The 21,447-nt window shown below is 48.6% G+C and overlaps 1 protein-coding gene across 2 annotated transcripts in view; it reads left to right on the top strand.

Annotated features, from left to right (window-relative positions):
• Positions 1 to 21,447, top strand: part of GCN1 (GCN1 activator of EIF2AK4) — a 1,158,386-nt gene that overhangs the window by 260,127 nt on the left and 876,812 nt on the right. For both annotated transcript variants that reach the window (XM_069215038.1, XM_069215039.1), the window contains exons 16-17: positions 2,571 to 2,663; positions 3,727 to 3,802. In XM_069215038.1, coding sequence (XP_069071139.1) covers positions 2,571 to 2,663; positions 3,727 to 3,802 — 169 coding nt within the window. The remainder of the gene's footprint in view (positions 1 to 2,570; positions 2,664 to 3,726; positions 3,803 to 21,447) is intronic.

The raw sequence follows: 21,447 nt of genomic DNA, 5'->3' as shown, positions 1-21,447 counted from the left end.
CACAGGCTTGTAAGCAGTGTGTCTGTGCTGAGTGAGGGGTCTCTAGGGTGGCATAAGACATGCTGCAGCCCTTAGAGACCTTCCTTGGCATCAGGGCCCTTGGTACTAGAAGTACCAGTTACAAGGGACTTATCTGAATGCCAGGGTGTGCCAATTGTGGATACAATGGTACATTTTAGGTGAAGGAACACTGGTGCTGGGGCCTGGTTAGCAGGGTCCCAGCACACTTCTCAGTCAAGTCAGCATCAGTATCAGGCAAAAAGTGGGGGGTAACTGCAACAGGGAGCCATTTCTTTACACTTACCTATACTGCATAGGCAGTGAGAGGCTGGCATGGCACCCTGGGGGGAGTGCCATGTCGACTTACTCGTTTTGTCCTCACTAGCACACACAAGCTGGCAAGCAGTGTGTCTGTGCTGAGTGAGAGGTCTCCAGGGTGGCATAAGACATGCTGCAGCCCTTAGAGACCTTCCCTGGCATCAGGGCCCTTGGTACCAGGGGTACCAGTTACAAGGGACTTACCTAGGTGCCAGGGTTGTGCCAATTGTGGAAACAATGGTACATTTTAGGTGAAAGAACACTGGTGCTGGGGCCTGGTTAGCAGGGTCCCAGCACACTTCTCAGTCAAGTCAGCATCAGTATCAGGCAAAAAGTGGGGGGTAACTGCAACAGGGAGCCATTTATTTACACTGGGTATAAGTGCAGGGGAGCTCTGGGAGGGGTTAGTGTCTCGGGACTTCGTAAGGTGGTGGGGCTTACCGCCTAAGCTCCGAACAATCTCCTCCTCGCTCGTTGTTCCCTCAGTGGGCCCAGCTGCCAACAGGACAGAGTACCAGACTTTGTGAGAGGTTCCTACAGATGCAGAGAAGCAGCTCCACTGCTCCAAGGAAGAACTTTCTTGGATGTTGAGGTGCTGGGCAATCCTCCAAGTGTTTGGGGAGGTTGTCTATCTTTGTGAGATGCGTCCCAGTGATTGCCAAAGTGCAAGCAGCCTGGTAGGGTTTGACCTCAGTCTTTGGTGCAGGTCTTCAGCTTTCGTTTTCTTGGTCCCTATTCTTTCTTCCTCGGTTCCCAGTAGTTGAAGTCTTGATTTGATCTGTTTTCTTGGTGTTATTGGGCTCCCTAAATACTAAATATAGAGGCATTGTGGGGAGTGCAAGTTATTAACCAATGGTCTACTTTACTTAACTCTGGGAGTCACTACACCTCCTATGTGACCACTTCCTGCAAGGAGTGGGCATAAGCCTGCCAAGGAGTTCCCAGTTTCACTGCACCCAAGATGGTGGAATTCTCCTTTTCATGTTCACTTTGTGTAGCCCACCTTAGGGGTGTGACTAGCCTGACAGTGTAACATGACTCCTGACTATCTAATTTCCTACCTGTCCTGGTGGCAAATGTGCCTCAGGGCAGGGAGTTGCATTCTCCAGGTCTGGAGGATGCCGGGGTCTCATATCAGAACTAGCCCTCCTGAGGTGATACCTCCTGCCAGAGCAGGCATTGTTTCGGACCTTTAAGGGTGTGGGCTCTCTCCTCCAGGTGGTCAGAAACCCATCTGTGGTGGCAGGCTGGTCGATACCAGTCAGCCAGCACACTAGAAGACTAGTAGGTATCAGGAGACACCTCTTAGATGCCCTCTGGGTGCATGTCATATATCCAGTACTGGTATCAGTATGGATTTATTAATGCGAGGTGTATGATACCAAAGTCCATAGATTGCAGTGAAGCCATTATTAAGCTTGGTTACTTGTAATGAGCAATGTCCACTACATACCTTAAGGTAGCTTCCCTGTTCACTTGTAATATCTAGTAATCGAACTAGACATTACAGAGGCATATCTGCACATGCAGATATGTCCTCACATAAAATATAGTACACCCTTTCTTAGGGCTCTAAGACCTGCTGTAGGGGAGACTTACATATATCATATGCAGTGACTTTGGCATGGCAAACAATGAGTGCCATGTCGCGTTTACACACATGGTTTGCACCATATCATTGCAGTGGCAGTCTGCATGCAGTTTGTTAGGGGCTCCATTAGGGTGGATGGTCTAATACATGCTGCCACCATTAGGGACCCTCTTCAGAACCCATGCCCTGGGTACCAGGGCACCATTTACTAGGGACTTATAGGGGTGCTAAAGTGTGTGCCATTTGTACACAATTAGACCATTTTACTTGGTTTTTAGGAAAAGAGCACTGGCATTGGCGACAGACCTGGATAGCAGGGACCCAGTGCACCTTTAGTAGGAAACCTCAGTACCAGTGGTAAAAGTGTGGGTGACAATGTCAAAAAGGGCATTTTCCTATGTGTATTGTCAAGTTTTTTTTGTGAAAAACTGTTTTCGAATGTCATTTTTTGATACTGAGACAGAGAAAATTGTGTTTAGTGCCTCTGCACTCGTATATTAACTACTAACTACTGTGTTAAGAGAAGAATGATTGTTTGTGAATGTGAGATAATAAACCGCCTTGTAAGTGGAGGCCATTAATTAGAGTTCAATGATGCAAAGCTTGAGGATTTGTCAACTACTTGAAATGTGACTGCATTGCCCTGTCCATCTGTTTGCAGAGTCCAAGCTGAGCAACTTTTGGCCACTGGTTTTGGATGAAAAGAAGCAGATCTTTACCTCTGAAAAGTTCCTTTCCATGGCATCTGAAGATGGTGAGTCTCTTCACAGAAATGCCAGTTTATCTTTGGACCACAGAACACATATGTACATGGGAGTGTTATGGGGAGGGGAAGATGGTGGATTAAGTGGAGCTTTATAAGCATTGCATTTTAGTTTATGTGGGTGAGAGGAGGTAAGAATCTGGAGAAGAAATTCTTCAAATTGGCAGTGTCTTTGCGAGAGACGTGTAGGCCAGAATGAGAAGACGAAGCTGGTAGTAGAAAGAGACTAGAAATTAAGTATAAAATGTTAGTTCATAGGCCAAATCTAGGACATTGAAGTAATATACACATGCTTGGTACCCCTTTATCTAAGCTATGGTAAAAGCATAAAGAGGCCATGTCCTTCAGCTTTAGTCTCTTCGCCTAAAGTATGATGCCAAAGACCAATATCATCACAATTACTGTCATTCTGTAAACTACCCTCCACTTTTAAGTAAAATGTGCTAACTCTTGGCTTGAGCAAGGGTTTTAAAGGATACACAAACATTTGCTGTCTTTATGGGTAAATGCTGTTTCTTTTTTCCCCGTCTATATTCACATCTGTTCTTATATGCTGGTTTTCCATTCTTATATCTTTGTGTACCTCAAGGACTTCTTCCCCTACCTTTACTGTTCCTCCTCCTTTTGGGCTAGTGTACGCCTTCTAATCCTTTTGTCCCAAATCAAGTTTTCCTGTGTCCTGGCTCCTGTGGGGGTCATAAGAGAGGTTATGGTTGGGGGGATGGTAGAGGGTGGGTCATACCAAACACCAGATCATTTCTCGCTGTGTTTGCTATAACCGAAGTAGGTCAGGCAGTAGTGCTGCTGTTCAGTCATGGACAGATAAATTCCCAAACAGTTAGACACACTCACCATTGCTTTTTGTTGTCATACATTGTGCATGTGAGAAAAGAAGATACAGAAAGCGATCCTAGCCTTTTCGTGTAGGGAATGTCTTTATTTGGTAATGGGCTTGTCCTTTTTTAATATTTTTGCAGAAGTCCTCTCCCCATTTTGTAACTGGGTAAATGTGGTGTATTTCTGTGTCTCCTGAGTGTTTTCCTTCTCTCCGCAGCCTTATGCACAGTTCTACAGCTGGCTGAGAGACTCCTCCTCGACCAGATTCACAGACTTCCTAACAACAAAATTCAGTATGTACACCTTGGGCGCTAACCGTGTTTTTTAAATCTTTGTCATTAGTATAACTTATCCTAATCTTTGTGACCTTACAGTATGTTGGCAAGGCACTAGAGTACTCCCTGGTTTACTGAAATAGTTGCTTAATCACAACAGGGTACAAATAGGCATGATAAACTCCCAAATCTGTGTATTTCACTTAAGACACTAAAACAATGTTTTCATAGTTAAGTGTCTTTAAATGAAAAATACAAAAAAGCTGCAAGTTCTCTGGCAGATCATTTGTAGGTAGCTCTGCAGCCAGGGTCTGTGTTTCAGAGCTTAATGTTGTACTGCACTGATACTGATAGCGGAGCAGCCAGAAATCAGTCACAGGACTCTTTCCTTATGTTTGACAAAATACAGATTGGGCGAGCAACTCAATTGTGTTATGTCCTTGATGTGTTAGCAAGCTAAGTATTTAAATCGGGTTCTCAATAACTGCATTGTCAGATCCGAGCAGGTGCATTATAAGTAGACCTTTATTTCAACATCTTCAGAATAATTTAATAATGGCATCATATACAGAAAATGGGCCTACGCATTTCATTCCTGTTCTCGAACTTCTTCAGTGCTGTGAAAATATATTATAATAATTTTTTGAAAACATCAAAAGTGGGAGCATGCTCAATATAAATTACAAACCGGTCATCATATTAAAAATAGTATTTACAAAACCTGATTCACTTAAAAAGCATCTAGTTTAACCACCATGCAAGTAGCTAAAATAGAACACTAAGTTTTTAATATCTCTTATAAATGTAAAGAACAATTCTATCTACTAAAGTAAACACTTATTTGCTAATGGAATAATTGTTCCATCTGAGTAGTCTGAGTCACAGTAGTATGGCAAAAGATAAATTCCTTGGAAGGTGAAGTCCTAATCTGTTTGCTGCCGCCTTATGAGTAGGGGTGGGCGATGAACTGCACTCTGCTCGCAGAGTTTGCAGATTGTTTCCCGCTCTGCTTGGAACGTGGAGTTCTGAAAGACTCAGCATAGTGGAGTTTTTTTTCCTCGTTTGTGCTTGCCAGACAGAAGGAAGGGAGATGGTGCGCCAGTAAGACCCTCAAGGACTGAAAACAATTTAAAGAAAGCCCTCAACTGATACCACCACCTCGTGAGAAGCACCAGGAAGACTGTCATAGCCACCCGCATCAGTGACTGCTCCAACACCAGTAAGGAACTCCTAGTCAAGGAGTTCACCAACCCCTCTGCAACCGAAAACACCATTACACCCTTGCAAGCTCTCTGCAACACCCTCTCTGACTTTTCCCACAACAAAATGAACACCATCTACCAAGACTTCACACTCTAATCCCCGCCGAGGACAACAACAACCTCCTCACGCCGACCGACACCTGCCCACACCAGCTCACCTCGCAGAACACAATCACAGAGACGGAAACTGCTTCTGTCATGAGATCCATCCACTCGAGCACCAGCACACCCCTGTCCCCACCACACTTTCAACCTCAGCAATCAACTTATCAGCAAAGAATTCACCAAGGTCTTCAGCTCCTCGATCACCATGGCCCACTTCCTCTAGAAAAGGAAACATGCCGATGTGACCACCTCTTCCTTTGAAACTGGTGTCCGTGGGTTGGGTTGGGGTGGGGTGGCCTCTGAGCACCATGAGAATGCTTTGAAGGGCACGTTTGATGTCCTCCTTGCATACTCCAGTTTTCACTGGTTCAGGAACCCCCGGTTCCTGCTCTAGCACAAAACCATAGAAAGGACAGGAGAGTACCTACCCTGCAGCTCCACCCCTAGGAAGATGCACAGTGCTCTGCCAGGTGGTAAGTTGATTCTGCTATCTTGGAAACAAGGTGGGCAGAGGCCTCTGGGAGAACATCTGACTAGTTAGGCCAGGTAGGTGACGTCTCTGACCCCCTCTGATAGGTGGGTCGCTACAGAGGGTGACCAACTCCCTTTTTGGGTTACCTAAGGGCTCCCCAGAGGGTGGGTCCCCAGATTCGTCGAGCAAGAATCTACATCAGAAACACTCTGCAAGACTCTTCTGCTCCTTGCCTCTGGAACCTCTGCTGGTCTGCTTTGGAACTGAAATAAGACTGTATCCAGTTGGGGGGGCTCCCACTGCAACATTGCTTCTCCAGCTCCTGCAAGATTTCTGCATCATCAATGGCTGTGCATCCTCCAGGGTCCCAAGGACTCTGTTTGCATCCAAAAAACAAGAGGGAATCTCCCTTGGAGTGGAGTCGTCACTCCTGTGTATCTGCAGGCACCTCAGGACGACGACCGGCTGGTGGATCCTGCTGTCCCACGGACACCAAAAGGCTCTGCTGTCGCGTATTACCCTAATGAGACTACTGGATTTTGAGCGGCAAGATCGTTCACAGTGTGGGGTACTGAGTCTGACCCACAGTGGATGACACTTGTCACTCTAAATCCGGGTTTTGCTCCGGCTAACTAGCAGTGCCTCATCTCTCCCTAATGGTAGAGACAATTGGGCAGCCGAGCGCATGACATCTTAGTACTTCTCAGGGAAGTCGTGGTCACTGAGGTCACAACCGGTTCTCTCATACACAGTACTGTCTCATATATAAATGACAAAGGCAGTTTAAGTTTTAAAGATTGGTTTAATAAAACTACTGCATTTTGGATAGCAAAGCGTGAGCTGCAGTAACCAGAACTACACAACACAGTAAGATTAAAATAGTAACAATGAGAGTGAAGCACAAGCAAAAAGCTATCATAGTGGTGCTAGATTTTTTTCTCTCTAAGTTATAGTTCGAGCACAGCATGTAAAGCTCTAAGCCTGCTTTTCAGGTTCCCCCGGGAGGACATCAACCCTCATGAGCAAAGGCCTGTAATCTGCATCAGCATCTGCAACTGGGCTTTCAGCATCTAGTTGTAGGTTCCTGGCTGGAATCTCCCTCTTGACGTATACTAGGACTAGGCAATGTTTTTATAACTAACACGCAGATGTTCTAAGAAAATGTCCCTACGTAAGGATGTGTATTTTCTTCGAATACTGGAGACTAAACTTTGACCACGTTTACCGGCAATGTACCAGACTGTAGCCTTGACTGAAGCACAGAGTGCTCAAGAATGCATTATTTGAGCACACAGTGCTGAACTAAGCTAAACAGTGCGATAGAAGAAATTTAAACAAGACCGTAAAACTGGTTATTGTAAAATAACAGTGCGAAGCTGAATAAAATATATCTAGGGCAAAGTGCACAGCAGGCCTAGTGTGTTAAACTAATGTGCATGATGCTATATTAAAAATGGCTACACTACACTGCAACACCGGGTGGTGGTTCTGTGGCCCTCTTTGGGTCCCCCTTGTCTTCTGATCCACTTAGGAGACTGTGGGCGCCCTGCTGAAGTCACTGGAACGGAACCCCTGTGCACTGTGACTGTTGCTCCTGCCAAGGCTTGTTTACTCTTCGGCCAGGGAGATCTTCAGTCTCCAAGAAGTCCCAGCTTCCAGCACTCTGCAACTCCAAGATCAGCCTCCACTCTGCAGCTCCTGCAACATGGGACTCCCTCTTTTTTTGTCCTGCTGAGGCCTCCCCGCAACCCCCTCTGCCTGCTGGCAGTGGTTCACTCGTGGGGGCTCCATCAACTCCGGTTGGCTTTCCTTCCTGCTGAAGGCCTGCCCTGACTCTCTTCCAAGGGTTGAGTCACTAAGACCTTGCTGTTCCTCAAAAACCTACAGCTTACCTTTGTTGGTGGTCCTGCTGGCCACTGACCTTCCTGCAATCCGGCGACCTACATCGGACAGCGCATTGGCGATTCCAAGGATCTTCTGCATCCCCCTGGATTCTGGAGCTGGACTTCTCCTTCACTGTCCTGCAGGAACTTCACCTCTAAGAGGGTGGACATTGCCTACGTGCACTGCCTGGACAGCTCCGAGTGGTCTGGACACTGTGCCCTTCCTTTTCAGGTTCCTCTTGCCCGGAATCCACCTTTGGGTTCCACTGACCTGGTCCACGAGTCGCAACAGCATCTGTAGGAAGCTGGCTCTGTACATACTATATCAAAATGAGATTGTGTGCACAGAGTCCAAGGGTGCCCCAGAGGCATAACAGGTGCTAAAGTAGATAATACTAATGCTCTCCTTAGTGGTAGTGTGGTCGAGCATTTAGGCTTATCAGAGGGTAGTGCAAAGCATTTGTTGTACACACACAGGCGTGGCAATAAGGTGAAGCACACACTCAATGACTAACTCCAGGCCAATGGTTTTTATATAGCAAAAATATATTTTGTTTCTTTATTACTAGAACCACAAGATTCAAGTTGCAGGTAAGTACATTTGCAAGTAAGTATTCAAAATATGTATCAATACCACTTTGTTTCAATTTGGCAAAGTTATACTGTAAGGAAATGCCTCCTTGGCATGGTTACCCCCTGACTTTTTGCCTTTGATGATGCTATGTTTTGATTTGAAAGTGTGCTGAGGCCTGCTAACCAGGCCCCAGCACCAGTGTTCTTTCCCTAACCTGTACTTTTGTTTTCACAATTGGCACACCCTGGCATCCAGGTAAGTCCCTTGTAACTGGTACCCCTGGTACTAAGGGCTGCAGCATATCTTATGCCACCCTGGGGACCCCTCACTCAGCACAGACACACTGCTTGCCAGCTTGTGTGTGCTGGTGAGGACAAAACGAGTAAGTCGACATGGCACTCCCCTCAGGGTGCCATGCCAGCCTCTCACTGCCTATGCAGTATAGGTAGGACACCCCTCTAGCAGGCCTTACAGCCCTAAGGCAGGGTGCACTATACCATAGGTGAGGGCACCAGTGCATGAGCACTGTGCCCCTACAGTGTCTAAGCCAAACCTTAGACATTGTAAGTGCAGGGTAGCCATAAGAGTATATGGTCTGGGAGTCTGTCAAACACGAACTCCACAGCACCATAATGGCTACACTGAAAACTGGGAAGTTTGGTATCAAACTTCTCAGCACAATAAATGCACACTGATGCCAGTGTACATTCTATTGTAACATACACCCCAGAGGGCACCTTAGAGGATCCCCCTGAAACCTTAACCAACTACCTGTGTAGGCTGACTGGTTTTAGCAGCCTGCCACACTCGAGACATGTTGCTGGCCACATGGGGAGGGTGCCTTTGTCACTCTGTGGCTAGTAACAAAGCCTGCACTGGGTGGAGATGCTTATCACCTCCCCCTTGCAGGAGCTGTAACACCTGGCGGTGAGCCTCAAAGGCTCACCCCCTTTGTTCCAGCACCACAGGGCATTCCAGCTAGTGGAGTTGCCCGCCCCCTCCGGCCACGGCCCCACTTTTGGGGGCAAGGCCGGAGGAAATAATGAAAATAACAAGGAGGAGTCACTGGCCAGTCAGGACAGCCCCTAAGGTGTCCTGAGCTGAGGTGACTCTAACTTTTAGAAATCCTCCATCTTCCAGATGGAGGATTCCCCCAATAGGGATAGGAATGTGACCCCCTCCCCTTGGGAGGAGGCACAAAGAGGGTGTACCCACCCTCAGGGTTAGTAGCCATTGGCTACTAACCCCCAGACCTAAACACGCCCTTAAATTTAGTATTTAAGGGCTCCTCTGAACCTAGGAACTCAGATTCCTGCAACCTAAGAAGAAGTGGACTGCTGAGCTGAAAAACCCTGCAGAGAAGACGGAGACACCAACTGCTTTGGCCCCAGCTCTACCGGCCTGTCTCCCCTCTTCGGAAGAAAACTGCTCCAGCGACGCTTTCCCGAGGACCAGCGACCTCTGAATCCTCAGAGGACTGCCCTGCTCTAAAAGAACCAAGAAACTCCTGAGAACAGCGGCCCTGTTCACCCAAGACTGCAACTTTGTTTCCAAAGAAGCAACTTAAAGACAACAGCATTTCCCGCCAGAAGCGTGAGACTTGCAACCCTGCACCCGGCGACCCCGACTCGACTGGTGGAGAAACAACACTTCAGGGAGGACTCCCCGGCGACTCCGAGACTGTGAATAACCAAAGTTGTCCCCCCTGGGCCCCCACAGCGACGCCTGCAGAGGGAATCGCGAGGCTCCCCCTGACCGCAGCTGCCTGACTCCCAGATCCCGACGCCTGGAAAAGACCCTGCACCCGCAGCCCCCAGGACCTGAAGGATCGGAACTTCAGTGCAGGAGTGACCCCCAGGAGGCCCCTCTCCCTTGCCCAGGTGGTGGCTACCCCAAGGAGCCCCCTCCCCCCCCCCCTTGCCTGCCTGCATCGCTGAAGAGACCCCTGGGTCTCCCATTGATTCCTATTACAAACCTGACACTTGTTTGCACACTGCACCCGGCCGCCCCCGCGCTGCTGAGGGTGTAGTTTCTATGTGGAATTGTGTCCCCCCCGGTGCCCTACAAAACCCCCCTGTTCTGCCCTCCGAAGACACGGGTACTTACCTGCTGGCAGACTGGAACCGGGGCACCCCCTTCTCCATTGAAGCCTATGCATTTTGGGCACCTCTTTGACCTCTGCACCTGACCGGCCCTGAGCTGCTGGTGTGGTAACTTTGGGGTTGCTCTGAACCCCCAACGGTGGGCTACCTTGGACCCAAACTTGAACCCCGTAGGTGGTTTACTTACCTGCAAGAACTAACAATTACTTACCTCCCCTAGGAACTGTGAAAATTGCAGTGTCTAGTTTTAAAATAGCTATATGTGTTTTATTTGAAAAGTATATATGCTATTGTGATTATTCAAAGGCCCTAAAGTACTTACCTGCAATACCTTTCATGCAAAGTATTACATGTAGAATTTGAACCTGTGGTTCTTAAAATAAACTAAGAAAATATATTTTTCTATACAAAAACCTATTGGCCTGGAATTGTCTCTGAGTGTGTGTTCCTCATTTATTGCCTGTGTGTATGTACAACAAATGCTTAACACTACTCCTTTGATAAGCCTACTGCTCGACCACACTACCACAAAATAGAGCATTAGAATTATCTCTTTTTGCCACTATCTTACCTCTAAGGGGAACCCTTGGACTCTGTGCATACTATTCCTTACTTTGAAATAGTGCATACAGAGCCAACTTCCTACATATCCTTTTTTTTTTTTATAGTAAATAGTAATAATCTTTTAAAATTTTACACTGCAATTTTCAGAACTGTTCTAGGGGGAAGAAAAGTTAGTACGATTTTGAGTTAAGTACAAGACTTACAGTTCCAGTCTCTGGGGGTTAGGATGTCCTTGGGTTGGGGTTCAAGTTAACTCCAAACACTCACCACCAGCAACATAGGGCCGGCCGGGTGCAGAGGTCAAAGTTGAGGTCAATTTAACATGGGCTCCTATGGAGACTGGGGGCACTCGAAATCAGGCCTGCTTGCAGGTAAGTACTGGTGTCTTTGGAGGGCAGACCTGGGGGGTTTAGACGAGCACCGTGGGGGCCAGAGGTCAACACCAAACACACACCCTTAGCGGCGGGATGGGTGGCGGCTGGGTGCAGTGTGCAAACGCAGCATCGGGCCCCCAATACTTTTCTATAGGGAGATCCTGGGGGCCACAAAGATGGTGCAGGTGAAGTCCAGGGGGTCGATTCTGGGACACCAAAGACTGAACAAGGAGAGAGGCCGCCTTCCGGACGTTTCTGCTCTCAAGGTTGGATTCCCAAAGGCCAAGGGGGCTGCGGGTGCAGGGGAACTTTTTGGCTTCTGGAATCTTCTTTTGGTTGGGGGGGGTCCTCTGGATTCAGCCTGCAGGCGTTGTCGTGATGGACAGGAGGGGTCAACCGAGGGTGGGCAGTTGCTCAAAATCACCTGGGGACCAGCTCTAGTTAGATGGGCCACCCGGACACAGGCCGTGGGCGTCTGGTGCAGAGTGGACAGGACTCTTGAATCCAGGTAGGCTTTGGACTCCTTGGATGGGATTTCTTCTTGGACAGGGCCACAGGAGTTCCTGGTCCTCTGGGGTGCAGGCAGTCCTCTGGAGGCTTTTCAGAGGCCGCTGGTCCTGCAGGATGCGTCGCCTTCTTTTTGCAGAGCTTTTGAAGCGGGAGACTGGCTGGTAGGGCTGGGGCCAAATCAGTTTGTGTCTTCAGTCTTCTCTGCTGAGAGTCAGCTTAGCGGTCCTTTATTCTTGTGAGGTCACCAGGAATCTGACGAGCTAGGTTCAGGTTAGCCCCTAAATCCTGGATTTATGAGCGTTACAGGGGTCAGAAGACAGTAGCCAATGGCTACTGTCCATGAGGGTGGCTACACCCTGCCTGTGTCCACTCTCTTTGGGGAGGGGGACACAGACCTAAGGCAGGGTGCACTATACCATAGGTGAGGGTACCAGTGCATGAGCATGGTACCCCTACAGTGTCTAAACAAAACCTTAGACATTGTAAGTGCAGGGTAGCCATAAGAGTATATGGTCTGGGAGTTTGTCAAACACGAACTCCACAGCACCATAATGGCTACACTGAAAACTGGGAAGTTTGGTATCAAACTTCTCAGCACAATAAATGCACACTGATGCCAGTGTACATTTTATTGCAAAATACACCCCAGAGGGCACCTTAGAGGTGCCCCCTGAAACTTAACCGACTATCTGTGTAGGCTGACTAGTTCCAGCAGCCTGCCACACTAGAGACATGTTGCTGGCCCCATGGGGAGAGTGCCTTTGTCACTCTGAGGCCAGTAACAAAGCCTGCACTGGGTGGAGATGCTAACACCTCCCCCAGGCAGGAGCTGTAACACCTGGCGGTGAGCCTCAAAGGCTCACCCCTTTGTCACAGCACCGCAGGACACTCCAGCTAGTGGAGTTGCCCGCCCCCTCCGGCCCCGGCCCCCACTTTTGGCCGCAAGGCCGGAGAAAATAATGAGAAAAACAAGGAGGAGTCACTGGCCAGTCAGGACAGCCCCTAAGGTGTCCTGAGCTGAGGTGACTCTAACTTTTAGAAATCCTGCATCTTGCAGATGGAGGATTCCCCCAATAGGGTTAGGATTGTGACCCCCTCCCCTTGGGAGGAGGCACAAAGAGGGTGTACCCACCCTCAGGGCTAGTAGCCATTGGCTACTAACCCCCCAGACCTAAACACGCCCTTAAATTTAGTATTTAAGGGCTACCCTGAACCCTAGAAAATTAGATTCCTGCAACAACAAGAAGAAGGACTGCCCAGCTGAAAACCCCTGCAGAGGAAGACCAGAAGACAACAACTGCCTTGGCTCCAGAAACTCACCGGCCTGTCTCCTGCCTTCCAAAGAACTCTGCTCCAGCGACGCCTTCCAACGGGACCAGCGACCTCTGAATCCTCTGAGGACTGCCCTGCTTCGACGACGACAAGAAACTCCCGAGGACAGCGGACCTGCTCCAAAAAGACTGCAACTTTGTTTCAAGAAGCAGCTTTAAAGAACCCTGCAACTCCCCGCAAGAAGCGTGAGACTTGCAACACTGCACCCGGCGACCCCGACTCGGCTGGTGGAGAACCAACACCTCAGGGAGGACCCCCGGACTACTCTACGACTGTGAGTACCAAAACCTGTCCCCCCTGAGCCCCCACAGCGCCGCCTGCAGAGGGAATCCCGAGGCTTCCCCTGACCGCGACTCTCTGAAACCTAAGTCCCGACGCCTGGAAAAGACCCTGCACCCGCAGCCCCCAGGACCTGAAGGACCGGACTTTCACTGGAGAAGTGACCCCCAGGAGTCCCTCTCCCTTGCCCAAGTGGAGGTTTCCCCGAGGAAGCCCCCCCTCGCCTGCCTGCAGCGCTGAAGAGATCCCTTGATCTCTCATTGACTAACATTGCAAACCCGACGCTTGTTTCTACACTGCACCCGGCCGCCCCCGCGCTGCTGAGGGTGAAATTTCTGTGTGGGCTTGTGTCCCCCCCGGTGCCCTACAAAACCCCCCTGGTCTGCCCTCCGAAGGCGTGGGTACTTACCTGCAAGCAGACCGGAACCGGGGCACCCCCTTCTCTCCATTCTAGCCTATGCGTTTTGGGCACCACTTTGAACTCTGCACCTGACCGGCCCTGAGCTGCTGGTGTGGTAACTTTGGGGTTGCTCTGAACCCCCAACGGTGGGCTACCTTGGACCAAGAACTGAACCCTGTAAGTGTCTTACTTACCTGGTAAAACTAACAAAAACTTACCTCCCCCAGGAACTGTGAAAATTGCACTGTGTCCACTTTTGAAATAGCTATTTGTGAATAACTTGAAAAGTATACATGGAATTGAAATGATTCAAAGTTCCTAATGTACTTACCTGCAATACCTTTCAAACAAGATATTACATGTTAAATTTGAACCTGTGGTTCTTAAAATAAACTAAGAAAAGATATTTTTCTATACAAAACCTATTGGCTGGATTTGTCTCTGAGTGTGTGTACCTCATTTATTGTCTATGTGTATGTACAACAAATGCTTAACACTACTCCTTGGATAAGCCTACTGCTCGACCACACTACCACAAAATAGAGCATTAGTATTATCTATTTTTACCACTATTTTACCTCTAAGGGGAACCCTTGGACTCTGTGCATGCTATTCCTTACTTTGAAATAGCACATACAGAGCCAACTTCCTACACCTTCCAAAGGGACCAGCGACCTCTGAATCCTCTGAGGACTGCCCTGCTTCGACGACGACAAGAAACTCCAGAGGACAGCGGACCTGCTCCAAAAAGACTGCAACTTTATCCAAAGGAGCAGCTTTAAAGAACCCTGCAATCTCCCCGCAAGAAGCGTGAGACTTGCAACACTGCACCCGGCGACCCCGACTCGGCTGGTGGAGAACCAACACCTCAGGGAGGACCCCGGACTACTCTACGACTGTGAGTACCAAAACCTGTCCCCCCTGAGCCCCCACAGCGCCGCCTGCAGAGGGAATCCCGAGGCTTCCCCTGACCGCGACTCTCTGAAACCTAAGTCCCGATGCCTGGAAAAGACCCTGCACCCGCAGCCGCCAGGACCTGAAGGACCGGACTTTCACTGCAGAAGTGACCCCCAGGAGTCCCTCTCCCTTGCCCAAGTGGAGGTTTCCCCGAGGAAGCCCCCCCTTGCCTGCCTGCAGCGCTGAAGAGATCCCTTGATCTCTCATTGACTTCCATTGCGAACCCGACGCTTGTTCTAACACTGCACCCGGCCGCCCCCGCGCCGCTGAGGGTGAAATATCTGTGTGGGCTTGTGTCCCCCCCGGTGCCCTACAAAACCCCCCTGGTCTGCCCCCCGAAGACGCGGGTACTTACCTGCTGGCAGACTGGAACCGGGGCACCCCCTTCTCTCCATTGGAGCCTATGCGTTTTGGGCACCACTTTGAACTCTGCACCTGACCGGCCCTGAGCTGCTGGTGTGGTAACTTTGGGGTTGCTCTGAACCCCCAACGGTGGGCTACCTTGGACCAAGAACTGAACCCTATAAGTGTCGTACTTACCTGGTAAAACTAACAAAAACTTACCTCCCCCAGGAACTGTGAAAATTGCACTGTGTCCACTTTTAAAATAGCTATTTGTGAATAACTTGAAAAGTATACATGCAATTGAAATGATTCAAAGTTCCTAATGTACTTACCTGCAATACCTTTCAAACAAGATATTACATGTTAAATTTGAACCTGTGGTTCTTAAAATAAACTAAGAAAATATATGTTCGATGGCATCTGTCGCTGTAGATACGCATGTTCTGCAATAGCTCGCCATCTGGTGTTGGGCCGGAGTGTTACAAGTTGTTTTTCTTCGAAGAAGTCTTTCGAGTCACGGGACCGAGTGACTCCTCCTTTTGTTTCCATTGCGCATGGGCGTCGACTCCATCTTCGATTGTTTTTTTTCCGCCATCTGGTTCGGACGTGTTCCTGTCGCTCCGAGTTTCGGAACGGAAAATTAGCTAATTTCGGAAGATTTTCGTCGGTATTGTTGCGTTCGGGATCGGCGTAGTTAGATTCAACACCGCGTCGAAGGATCGAAGAGCTCCGGTGCCCTTCGGGGTAGTTTTTTCGATCCCCCGTCGGGGCCTGGTCGGCCCGACCGCGTGCTGAAGAACGCCGATGGAACGGACCCCGTTCCGTTTCTGCCCCAAATGCCACAATAAATACCCCTACACAGACCAACACTTGGTCTGCAACCTGTGCCTGTCACCTGAGCACAGCGAAGACACCTGCGAGGCCTGTCGTGCGTTCCGGTCCCGAAAAACACTCCGAGACCGTCGAGCCAGAAGACTTCAGATGGCGTCCGCACCGACAGCCCAACAGGAGTTCGAGGAAGAGGAAGGTACCTTCTCGATCCAAGACTCAGACTCCGAAGGATTCGACGATACACAAACCGTGAGTAAGACGTCGAAAACCACACAGAGACACATTTACAAGGCCCAGGGGACGCCACTGCCATCCGGCCATGGCTCCACCCATAAATTCGGTGACCGACCGTCGGCACCGAAAAAGGCCCAAACAGTGCCGAGATCGTCCGACTCCGGTCGAGACACCGGCACGCAGCCTTCTCGGGACCGAGAAAGTGCTGGAGACAAGCCTCGACACCGAGATGCCGGTGTGGACACGGCTCGACGCCGAGACAGCGGCACCGAAACAGATCGACGCCGAGAGGTTTCGGCCCCGAAAAGGAAAAAAGTCACCTCGGAGCCGAAAAAACACGCAGACAAAGTTTCGATGCCGAAACAAACTGCAAGCGACCCAGCTTCAGGCTCTTATACAGAAGAGCACTCGCTAACCTCCCAAATGCAGAAGCATAGGTTTGAGGAAGAGCTACAAGCAACTGATGTGGACCATACGCAAAAGCGTATCTTCATTCAGCAGGGGACAGGAAAAATAAGCACCCTTCCCCCCATTAGGAGAAAGAGAAGGTTGGAGTTCCAGACGGAACAAACACCACAACCAAAAGTGGTGAAAAGAGTTACACCACCACCCTCTCCTCCGCCTGTGATTAACGTTTCACCAGCACAAACTCCATCACACTCCCCAGCTCACACCACCATGAGCCAGGGTGACCAAGATCAGGACGCATGGGACCTATACGACGCCCCAGTGTCAGATAACAGTCCGGAGGCATACCCTACAAAGCCATCTCCACCAGAAGACAGCACCGCGTACTCTCAAGTGGTGGCTAGAGCAGCACAATTTCACCACGTAAGCCTCCACTCAGAACAGGTCGAGGATGATTTCTTATTCAACACACTCTCCTCCACCCACAGCTCATACCAAAGCCTGCCTATGCTCCCTGGTATGCTCCGGCACGCAAAAGACATCTTTAAGGAGCCGGTCAAAAGTAGGGCAATCACACCAAGGGTGGAAAAAAAGTATAAGCCGCCTCCTACGGACCCGGTTTTCATCACTACACAGCTGCCACCAGACTCTGTCGTTGTAGGAGCAGCTAGGAAAAGGGCCAACTCTCACACATCTGGAGATGCACCACCCCCAGATAAAGAAAGCCGCAAGTTCGATGCAGCTGGTAAAAGAGTCGCAGCACAAGCTGCAAACCAGTGGCGCATCGCGAACTCCCAGGCACTACTTGCGCGCTATGACAGAGCCCACTGGGACGAGATGCAACATCTCATTGAACATCTGCCCAAGGACTTACAAAATAGGGCAAAACAAGTGGTTGAGGAGGGACAGACCATCTCCAACAACCAGATACGCTCCTCCATGGACGCTGCAGATACAGCTGCACGGACAATTAATACATCTGTAACTATCAGAAGGCATGCATGGCTCCGAACGTCTGGATTTAAACCAGAGATTCAACAAGCAGTTCTCAATATGCCTTTTAATGAAAAAGAACTGTTCGGTCCAGAAGTGGACACAGCGATTGAGAAACTCAAAAAAGATACGGACACTGCCAAAGCCATGGGCGCACTCTACTCCCCGCAGAGCAGAGGGAATTACAGCACATTCCGTAAAACGCCCTTTCGAGGGGGGGTTTCGGGGTCAAAGCACACAAGCCAGCATCTCACAAGCCACACCGTCCAGTTACCAGGGACAGTATAGAGGAGGTTTTCGGGGACAATATAGAGGAGGGCAATTCCCTAGAAATAGAGGAAGATTTCAAAGCCCCAAAACCCCTACTACTAAACAGTGACTCACATGTCACTCACCCCCTCCACACAACACCAGTGGGGGGAAGAATAGGTCATTATTACAAAGCATGGGAGAAAATCACTACAGACACTTGGGTTCTAGCAATTATCCAACATGGTTATTGCATAGAATTTCTACAATTCCCTCCAAACATACCACCAAAAGCACAAAATTTAACAACACACCATTCCAATCTCCTGGAGATAGAAGTGCAGGCACTATTGCAAAAGAATGCAATCGAATTAGTGCCAAACACACAAATAAACACAGGAGTTTACTCACTGTACTTTCTGATACCAAAGAAGGACAAAACACTGAGACCAATCCTAGACCTCAGAGTAGTGAACACTTTCATCAAATCAGACCACTTCCACATGGTCACACTACAAGAAGTATTGCCATTGCTAAAACTACACGACTACATGGCAACTTTAGACCTCAAGGATGCTTATTTCCATATACCAATACACCCATCGCACAGGAAATACCTAAGGTTTGTATTCAAAGGAATACATTACCAATTCAAGGTACTGCCTTTCGGATTAACAACCGCACCAAGAGTCTTTACCAAATGTCTAGCGGTAGTCGCTGCACACATAAGAAGGCAGCAAATACATGTGTTCCCATATTTGGACGATTGGCTAATCAAGGCCCATTCGTTCATACAGTGCTCAAATCACACAAATCAGATCATACAAACCCTCTTCAAACTCGGGTTCACCGTCAACTTTACAAAATCCAACATTCTGCCGCGCAAGGTACAACAATACCTAGGAGCCATAATAGACACATCAAAAGGAGTAGCCACTCCAAGTCCACAAAGAGTTCTAAATTTCAACACCATCATACAACGCATGTATCCAACACAAAAGATACAGGCAAAGATGGTATTACAACTCCTAGGCATGATGTCTTCATGCATAGCCATTGTCCCAAACGCAAGACTGCACATGAGGCCCTTACAACAATGCCTAGCATCACAGTGGTCTCAAGCACAGGGTCACCTTCTAGATCTGGTGTTAATAGACCGCCAAACTTACCTCTCGCTTCTGTGGTGGAACAACATAAATTTAAACAAGGGGCGGCCTTTCCAAGACCCAGTGCCACAATACGTAATAACAACAGATGCTTCCATGACAGGGTGGGGAGCACACCTCGATCAACACAGCATACAAGGACAATGGAACGTACATCAAACAAAACTGCATATCAATCACCTAGAACTTCTAGCAGTTTTTCAAGCACTAAAAGCCTTCCAACCAATAATAGTTCACAAATACATTCTCGTCAAAACAGACAACATGACAACAATGTATTATCTAAACAAGCAGGGGGGGACGCACTCCACGCAGTTAAGCCTGCTAGCACAAAAAATTTGGCATTGGGCAATTCACAACCAAATTCGCCTAATAGCACAGTTTATACCAGGGATCCAAAATCAACTCGCAGACAATCTCTCTCGAGATCATCAACAAGTCCACGAATGGGAAATTCACCCCCAAATTCTGAACACTTATTTCAAACTCTGGGGAACACCTCAGATAGACTTGTTTGCGACAAGGGAGAACGCAAAATGCCAAAACTTCGCATCCAGATACCCACACAAACAATCCCAAGGCAATGCCCTATGGATGAACTGGTCAGGGATATTTGCTTACGCTTTTCCTCCTCTCCCTCTCCTTCCTTACCTGGTAAACAAACTCAGTCAAAGCAAACTCAAACTCATATTGATAGCACCATCTTGGGCAAGGCAACCCTGGTACACAACGCTGCTAGACCTATCAGTGGTACCCTGCATCAAATTGCCCAACAGGCCAGATCTGTTGACACGGCACAACCAAAAGATCAGACACCCAGATCCAGCATCGCTGAATCTAGCAATCTGGCTCCTGAAATCCTAGAATTCGGGCACTTACAACTTACCCAAGAATGTATGGAAGTCATAAAACAAGCCAGAAGGCCATCCACCGGCACTGTTATGCAAGTAAATGGAAGAGGTTTGTTTGCTACTGCCATATTAATCAAATACAACCATTACACACAACTCCAGAACATGTAGTGGGTTACTTGCTTCACTTACAAAAATCTAACCTAGCTTTCTCTTCCATTAAAATACACCTTGCAGCAATATCTGCATACCTGCAGACTACCTATTCAACTTCCCTATATAAGATACCAGTCATTAAAGCATTCATGGAGGGCCTTAGGAGAATTATACCACCAAGAACACTACCTGTTCCTTCATGGAACCTAAATGTTGTCCTAACTAGACTTATGGGTCCACCTTTTGAACCCATGCACTCCTGCGACATACAGTTCCTAACTTGGAAGGTGGCATTTCTCATCGCCATTACTTCCCTAAGAAGAGTAAGCGAGATTCAGGCGTTTACAATACAGGAACCTTTTATACAACTACACAAAAATAAAGTCGTCCTAAGGACCAATCCTAAATTTTTGCCAAAGGTTATTTCACCGTTCCATCTAAATCAAACAGTGGAACTTCCAGTGTTCTTTCCACAGCCAGATACTGTAGGAAGTTGGCTCTGTATGTGCTATTTCAAAGTAAGGAATAGCATGCACAGAGTCCAAGGGTTCCCCTTAGAGGTAAAATAGTGGTAAAAATAGATAATACTAATGCTCTATTTTGTGGTAGTGTGGTCGAGCAGTAGGCTTATCCAAGGAGTAGTGTTAAGCATTTGTTGTACATACACATAGACAATAAATGAGGTACACACACTCAGAGACAAATCCAGCCAATAGGTTTTTATATAGAAAAATATATTTTCTTAGTTTATTTTAAGAACCACAGGTTCAAATTCTACATGTAATATCTCATTCGAAAGGTATTGCAGGTAAGTACTTTAGGAACTTCAAATCATCAAAATTGCATGTATACTTTTCAAGTTATTCACAAATAGCTGTTTTAAAAGTGGACACTTAGTGCAATTTTCACAGTTCCTAGGGGAGGTAAGTATTTGTTAGTTTTACCAGGTAAGTAAGACACTTACAGGGTTCAGTTCTTGGTCCAAGGTAGCCCACCGTTGGGGGTTCAGAGCAACCCCAAAGTCACCACACCAGCAGCTCAGGGCCGGTCAGGTGCAGAGTTCCAAGTGGTGCCCAAAACACATAGGCTAGAATGGAGAGAAGGGGGTGCCCCGGTTCCGGTCTGCTTGCAGGTAAGTACCCGCGTCTTCGGAGGGCAGACCAGGGGGGTTTTGTAGGGCACCGGGGGGGGACACAAGTCCACACAGAAATTTCACCCTCAGCAGCGCGGGGGCGGCCGGGTGCAGTGTAGAAACAAGCGTCGGGTTTTCAATGTTAGTCTAGGAGAGATCTCGGGATCTCTTCAGCGCTGCAGGCAGGCAAGGGGGGGATTCCTCGGGGAAACCTCCACTTGGGCAAGGGAGAGGGACTCCTGGGGGTCACTTCTCCAGTGAAAGTCCGGTCCTTCAGGTCCTGGGGGCTGCGGGTGCAGGGTCTCTCCCAGGCGTCGGGACTTTAGGTTCAAAGAGTCGCGGTCAGGGGAAGCCTCGGGATTCCCTCTGCAGGCGGCGCTGTGGGGGCTCAGGGGGGACAGGTTTTGGTACTCACAGTATCAGAGTAGTCCTGGGGTCCCTCCTGAGGTGTTGGATCGCCACCAGCCGAGTCGGGGTCGCCGGG

The sequence above is a fragment of the Pleurodeles waltl genome, chromosome 11, assembly GCF_031143425.1.
Source record: "Pleurodeles waltl isolate 20211129_DDA chromosome 11, aPleWal1.hap1.20221129, whole genome shotgun sequence".
In the NCBI taxonomy this organism is placed as follows: Eukaryota; Metazoa; Chordata; class Amphibia; order Caudata; family Salamandridae; genus Pleurodeles; species Pleurodeles waltl.
This window is presented reverse-complemented; position numbering and strand designations above follow the sequence as displayed.